This window comes from Xenopus laevis, chromosome 8L (assembly GCF_017654675.1).
Source record: "Xenopus laevis strain J_2021 chromosome 8L, Xenopus_laevis_v10.1, whole genome shotgun sequence".
Lineage (NCBI taxonomy): Eukaryota > Metazoa > Chordata > Amphibia > Anura > Pipidae > Xenopus > Xenopus laevis.
The window spans coordinates 116098989-116107003 of record NC_054385.1 but is presented as its reverse complement, the minus strand read 5'-3'; the positions used below and the strand labels follow the sequence as shown (position 1 = coordinate 116107003).

Sequence of the window (8015 nt, the reverse complement as noted above, 5' to 3'; positions counted from 1 at the left end):
CCACCCTTCCCAGCTATAGTCAGGTGATCCCACTGGTGTCTAATAAAAGGGCAGCCAAGTTTGGGAGGTTTACTTTGAAAGCAGCAAGTAAGTTGCAGGTAAAACCTAGTCCCTTTGTAAAATGTATAAAGAAGCAATAGAATTCTTAACGAATCAGATGAAAATTAAGCGTAGGACTGGCCAGATATGGGATGACTTTGACGTAGTTGGCCAGCTTAAATATATTGCAATATATGGACAAACAATCCCTGTTTTGTTTAAAGGGTAAGGCATTTTTTAGTAGCAGTATGCACAAAATGTCTCTGTCTTAAATATATTGATAATGGGTTGAGTGCAGAGGACTCTTGTATTTGTCTATATAAATATATATATATATATATATATATATATATATATATATATATATATATATATAGTGCTCCAGCACTAATATTAAATACTAAATATTAAATACTAAAATAACCCTGAGCACAACATTAAGATGTACAGTGTTACCCCTTATCCAAGGCCTTGCTTGTATCAGCAAATGAGTTTGTGCTGAGTTAAAAAAGTGTGTAAAACTATGTGCTTTTCTTTTTTTTAGCACTAACTTATTTATTATAAAGCTGCTTTACACTAGTTCATATTGTCTTCTTCTGATCAAACTGACATTTTATTGAACTGCGTAAGGGTCGGAATTATAGTCTCCTCCAAAGAGATCTGGTAGGAAATCACCTAGATATCTATTGGGCAGGTTTGATGTGGGCTGTGGATAAGGTCTTCTCCTGACCCTTGCCTACACCATGTATGCTACTTGGTCAGCTTTTATATTGGTAGAGATACTGTATAATGTTAACATTGCACTGTAAATGTATATACTGCAGACATTTTAGTCCAGTATCATGAATTTGGAGATTATTGGACAGTTGAAAAAATTAAGTATCAGTTGTGGTAAAATAATGAAAAGCAGGAATATAAGATAAGGTCTCTCAAACTTTCCAAAATTTTATATAGCAACTTTTTCATTATTTGTACAGGTGACCTCCTCAAGCCTGATGGGTCAAGTAAATAAAACATCCTTGGAAGAGTTCATTTTATTGGCTTTTTCAGATCTATACCAGCTTCAGTTACCCTTATTTTTTGCCGTGCTGTTTATCTATGTAGCATGTGTCTTTGGGAACTTGTCTATAATTTGTCTAGTAAGGGTTGAACCTTCCCTTCATACCCCAATGTATTTTTTTATTAGTACATTAGCTGCAACAGAAATGATGTTTGTGTCTTGCATTATTCCTAATCTTTTAGCTAACCTCATTGCAGCTAAGAACAGAATATCTTTCATTGGCTGCTTCACGCAACTGTTTGCCACTGATTCGTTGGGAACAGCAGAATGTTACCTACTTGCAGTCATGGCTTTTGACCGAAACCTGGCTATTAGCAGCCCTCTGCAATATTCTTCTATCATGACCCAGACCTTGTGCATACAACTTGCTGTTCTACCTGGGATTGTTGGAATCATCAGTGTATTAATCCCCACTATATCCACAGCTAAATCGGAATTCTGTGGCCCTAATAAAGTCAACCATTTCTTTTGTGATTTTGCTCCTCTAGAGTCCTTGGCTTGTTCTGATACCTTCAACAGTCAAATACTTACAAGCTGTGGGGCCTCATTTGCAATTGTGCTCCCATTTATCACCACTATTGGACTCTACATCCATATCATTGTCATAATTTCTAAACTTAACAGTACTGAATCTAAACAGAAAGCCTTCTCCACCTGTTCTTCTCATCTCACTGTAGCAGGTTTGTACTACATTACAGCTATCAACGTGTATGTTGTGCCAAAGGGTTCCCATTATGACAGGTTCCTTGCCCTTATATATACTGTCATTACTCCCCTTTTGAATCCCTTCATTTACACCTTCAGAAACAAGGATGTAAAGAGAATCCTCATAAAATTAAGGGGGTTAAAATTTTGTCAAGAATTATTCTAATTCTTACAGATACAAAATAAAGTGCTACATGAAACATCCTCAGAATGGTTGTTTCTTTCCTCTAAATCAGGGATCCCCAACCTTTAGAACCAACATTCGGAAGTAAAAGAAGTTGGGGAGCAACACAAGCATGAAAAATGTTCTTGGGGTGCCAAATAAGGGCTGTTATTAGCCATGTAGTAGCCCCTATGTGGATTGTCAACCTACATTGAGACTCTGATTGGCAGTGCACCTGGTTTTTATACAACCAAAACTTGCCTCCATCCCTGGAGTTCAAAAATAAGCAACATCCAAGGGGTTGGAGAGCAGCATGTTGCTCACGAGCTACTGGTTGGGGATCACTGCTCTAAATGCTACATGAGTTTGGTGTTACTCTTAGGGGCCGATTCACAAAGGGTCGAATATCGAGGGTTAATTAACCCTCGATATTTGACTGGGAATTAAAATCCTTCGACTTCGAATATCGAAGTCGAAAGATTTTAGCGCAAATAGTGCGATCGAATCGGATTATTCCTTCGATCGAATGATAAAATCCTTCTAATTGAACGATTCAAAGGATTTTAATCCAACGATCGAAGGAATATCCTTTGATCAAAAAAACTTTGGAAAGCCTATGGGGACCTTCCCCATAGGCTAACATTGAGTTCGGTAGCTTTTGGATGGCGAACTACGGGGTTGAAGTTTTTTCTTAAAGAGACAGTACTTCAACTATCGAATGGTTGAATAGTCGAACGATTTTTAGTTAGAATAGTTCGATTCGAAGTCGTAGTCGAAGGTCGTAGTAGTGAATTGGCCCCTTAGTCCAATTTATTAATGGTCAAAATTTAGAGATATTAGAGCTTTTTGAAACCATGTATAAACTTTATTTATCTAAATCCATGAATACCATAAAAGATATTAAAATGACTGAATATAAAGTATGAAATGGAAAAACGCTGAATAATTCAATAAAAATTTTAGTTTTTTGGATAATTAGGAGCCCATTTACTAACAATCATTTTTTCCCCCACAAAACTCATGAAAACAACAAATACAAAATGTCTCTAGGTAAATATTGTCCTATAGGAGTCAATTGGAGCTGCGCTCATCCTATTGGACCGTTTATATCAATTTGGAATTTTAGAAGTTTTTGGGTTTTTTTCCACTAGGATTTGTCCTAAAAGCTCTCGTAGTTTTAGAGCTTATGAATTTAGTTGTGGTATCAAAAATCTCTAAAACCGCTAAAATCTGACCTTTGATAAATAGGCCTTGTACTAGTGTAAAAAAACCCAAGAACCTCTAAAGTCTGAACTCCAACTTTTTAAACAATGTTGCAAAATTCTTGGGTCCCCAGCAAAGACAGGTCTGTTAATCAACTGCCTTGTCTTACATTGTTTCTGTTTTTTAATAGCAATATATATACAAATAATGTAAAACCACAGAAAATATGCAATGAATGATTGAAAATGAAAATATGCAATTAAGGGGCCATTTTACTAATCGTATTTTTTTCTCTAAAAATTTGATTTTTTCAATACTCTAGAAATGTGAGATCATGTAAAAACCACGAAAAACTGAAATATATAAAGTAAAAGCAGTCAAGGTCTCATACAAGTCAATGGGAGCTGCGCTGATTCTATTGCAATTTTTATTCTGGGCTTGACTTGCCCTTTAAGTATTAAAAAAGCAAGAATATCCAAACAGGAATAGTGTGTGTTCATCAATTTCATTCTGTCATCAAACTGAGGGTGGTCCTCTAACCCAATCCCAAACCAGAAATTTGCCTTTTTAAGTTACAAGGAGTGACATTCTGCCTCTCCTTGTAACCTGCTTGGCCCTGTCGTCTGTGCCTCACTGGCACTATGTCCGTGATTAAAGGAGAACTAAACTTAACTAATGAAGTAGGCTAAAAATCTTGCAAATGTTTTGTGCTTCTGTACCAGCCCAAGCCAACCACTGCCCTTTAGCAGTAAAGATCTGTGTCTCCAAAGATGCCCCAGTAGCTCCCCATCTTCTTTTCTGCTGATTCACTGCACATGCTCTGTGCTGCTGTCACTTACTGAGCTTAGGGACCCACTCACAATATATAGAACACATAGAATACAAATGTCTTAATATAAGGCAGCACAGAACCAGTACAACTAGCATCATTATGCAATGATCTGCCCTGCTTGATAATTCGTGACAACCCCTAAGCTTAGATTCTCAACAGCTGCTCAGAGCCCACTGAGCATGTGAGTGTCACAGACACTTTACAAAATTGTGACCCCCTGTGACAGGTTTGAAATCCTGGATAATTGCTGCTATTGAGAAGCTGAAACTTTAGGCTGGTACAGTAAGGTGACTATACTGTATATGGCATTTTAGCCATATTAATTTTTAGGGCTTAGTTCTCCTTTAAGAGGCATGTCTTTGTGGAGCTTAGTGCTCTTTAATTTCTGCTTAAGGCATTTTAAATGACTCCTACAGTCTGGAATAAAATAGATCTTCACAATAAAGGTGGCTTTATCGAGACAATCAGGCAAGTTGTTTGCAAGAGAAAGTTCAATGTAACTAATATAGACACACATCCTATCTCTCAGACTATAGAAACATTCAAACTGTGATTTATTTTATCATATGTATGTATTCTGCACACATCCATTAGCAAAGAAACCACAACAGGATTGTGCAGAGCATTGCCAGACAAATCAGCAACAAATCATTCAGGCTGCAAGGTGAATCATCTTGATAGTCCTAGTATAAAATAAGCAGTGCCACTCATTTCTGCTGTAGGGATATCCAGTGTGACTGCAGAGGAGGGTCTACATCACTGGTCACATGGTTGGAGAAATGGATTATGGGGTATACGGGATAATGGGATACACATTTTGGCTTCTGAGGAAAATATCTCGACCATTAGTGTCACATGAGCAAGAAGTAAGTTATGGGATATGAAGCCTGGCTGCTCATATTGTACATTGTTAGAATCAAAGACTTTCTTAGATTCAGCCTGGTGTGGGAGAAGCACACTGAGGAATAGGTAGTGATTAAAGTCATCTTATACATATAAATGTCTTGAAAATTGTATTAGAAGGTCTGGAAAATCATTTCATTTTGAAAACTCTGCATACTGGGTAATGTAATTTTGGGTTGACATTCCCCTCGAAAGTGGACCATCATGAACTAGGAAATTGTAGCACACATACTGAAAGTAACATGGCTAGCCAGAAAGTGATCCTCTTCCTTCGCATGGGAACACATGCGCAGTAAAGTTAAAAGCCCGGTTTTAACAAAAAAAGCCAACATTTTTATTCTACTGCATGTGTCGCCCGTTGGATTCTGAAAAAAGGAGAGGGGAGGAATTACTCACTGGCTAGTGGGGCGTGGGGTATGAGGTAAATCATTTCAATCCTTGGGCGGTGCGCTATAACATCTGGGACCCCTCTTGGATTGAAACTTTTCTTTTCCTTTAAAGGACAAGTTACCTCATCACCTAAATAAGGGATGGATGGTTAAAAGCAGTCACCCCTCTGTCCTCTATGAAAAAGTGAAAAGGGTTTAAGAGTCAAGAGAAAAGGGTTTAATAGCATCAAAATGGGTGCCGGCTCAAAGTTGACACCGGCACCCATTAAAGTCAATGGCGTTAATCGTCGCTGGGGTCGAAAAAACTTTGATGCCGGCGTCAGATTTGTGAATTTATTCACCGGCGCCAAACGCACAAATTCGCACCTGCCTAATAAATTCGCCCATCACTATTTAAGAGTAAGTGGGAGTGAAAAGGAACACATTTGAATAAGATGATTGGCAGTTCCTCCTACACAGTTTGAACCCTTCCAGATGATCGGGTGCCCATATATCATCCTGGGAGGAAAGAGTAATTTTGGGTCCCCTATCCCTGTGGTCTCTACACTAGGCAAGTACTGCTTGGGATGTATGAACCCCACCAACTCCTCTAACAGGGGGAATGAATGGTCCTTACTCACTAACACAGATCTGCCTTACATCTCTGGGGTGTAGTTTGACAGGGGCAAACTATAAATTGTTATTTGTCTTCAAGGGAGAATATCTCCATTCTACAAGGCACAGGTCACCCCTACATCACTTTCTGCCAGAAAATGAAACGTTAACTTTTTCATATCCTTATACTGTACATGCAAAAGTGCCAGAATACAGTAATCCTTAACAGCAATTAGCATTACAATATTCAATGCATGTCATGCTACATGTGTGATTCATATAATAGTCTTCTACACCTTTCAACCAAATGTGCTCATGTGCATCAGATCAATTATTGGATGTCACATATCTCAAATTATCATTTTTATCATTGTTAAGATTGTTATTTCTCACAGTCTCCAATGATTTCTTGTTGTCTCACCAATTACATTGTTTGTTATTCTATTTCCCTTCTCGCATGCATCATTAAATAAATTGCTGAGTAAGTGATTTCTCAAATGACCAGATTTTCTCCCTTGAGATTAATAATGCTGCAGAATCCCCACTGGGCAATGTTAGATATAAATATAGTATTTATTGGTTGTGCCTCAACCTCTTTCCATGATAATTGTCTCACCGAAGCCAACGCCTCGTGCTGCACTCATTTAAAGTAAGTGACATAAGATTTGGTTGGACAAAATGAATGATTTAATTTACAGTTATGAGTTCATTATCTAACATAATGGCAGAGTTAACATAGAAGGAGATTATGTTAGAGTAATATATGGATTATCATTTTAAGTTATATTTCCATTATATGGGGCAGTCAAATAAACATGAGTTGAGTACACAAGGACACAAATGCACAAACACACAGGTACATACAGACACATACACATGGTTGTGGCTTAAAGGGGACCCGTCACCCAAAAAAAATTATCCAAAATATTTTATCACATTAATCAAGTAAAATTAACTTTAATTACACTATATAAATTATCTGAATGTTTTTTCCTTTAGTCTGGGAATTCATAATTATAGCAAACAAGCAGGAGCCATTTTGTGGACACTGTTATTAAGGAAAAGCTTTGATTTATCTCAGAATCTTGTTTGTGCACCAGAATGGAGGGACCCGATGTTCAGCCCTATGCACTGACTGCACAATTAAATGGTGAATAGAACGGGGGAAATGTGGGGAGAGCAGTGACATCTAGGAAGTGCTGAATGGAAAGTGATAGTAATTGTCTGCCCCGCCTCAATGCCTAAGGCATAGAGGAGGGGCAGACAATATTTGATTGAAAGCTGAGATTTTTAAATACATTTACTACAGCTATGAATGCTTTAATAAAAAATAGAAATTGGATTTCATGTTTAATTTGAAAAGGACTTTTATACAGCGCTGCAAAATATGCTGGCACTATATAAATACATTTTCATAAGAAAAAATAATAATTATACAGATTTGTGTGTCTGGGTGGCAGGTCCACTTTAAAGGAGAAGGAAAATCTTGGTGCACTTGGGGGTGCCAAATGTTAGGCACCCCCAAGTGATTGTATTGACTTACCAGAAACCCCGGGCCGGTGCTCCTATCAGCAGAAAACTGCACTGGCCCAGGGTTATACCAGTGAGCACCACGGAGCGATCCTCTTCTGTTTTCCTCCTTCTTTGCGCAGCTGCGCATGTGCAGTTGAACGAAAAGCCGAACTTTAACTAAAAAGTCGGCTATTTCGTTCAACTGTGCATGCATTTGCCCCAGGAAATTTGAAGACGGAAGTGGATCACTCCATGGTGCTCACTGGTATAACCCCGGGCCGGTGCAGTTTTCTGGAGCACTGGCCTGGGGTTTCAGGTAAGTCAATACAATCACTTGGGGGAGCCTAACAATTGTCACCCCAAGTGCTGCAAGCATTTCCTTCTCATTAAAAACCCAAGTGAACTTGCAATAAGTACAGAGATACACTGTTAGGAATTTATACCTTCTGCATTCTCTAATCTACAGACTATGCTGCCTGATAAGGAGACCAGACATGTCTTCTAAAGCTATTACTTCAGCTTCACTAACTCCACACCACAAACAGTGCTGGAAGCAGGGTGCAAAGGGAAAAACAGGCAAAAGCAACAGACTTAGTTGACGTATGCACCCTGCTT

At 38.3% G+C, this 8015-nt stretch overlaps 1 protein-coding gene across 1 annotated transcript; it reads left to right on the top strand.

Annotated features, from left to right (window-relative positions):
• The first annotated feature begins 1034 nt into the window (after nt 1-1034).
• LOC121397321 (olfactory receptor 502-like) lies at nt 1035-1970 on the top strand. Its single transcript, XM_041573955.1, has one exon. It carries the CDS (start codon nt 1035-1037, stop codon nt 1968-1970), a length of 936 nt encoding a protein of 311 aa, XP_041429889.1.
• The last annotated feature ends 6045 nt before the right edge of the window (nt 1971-8015 follow it).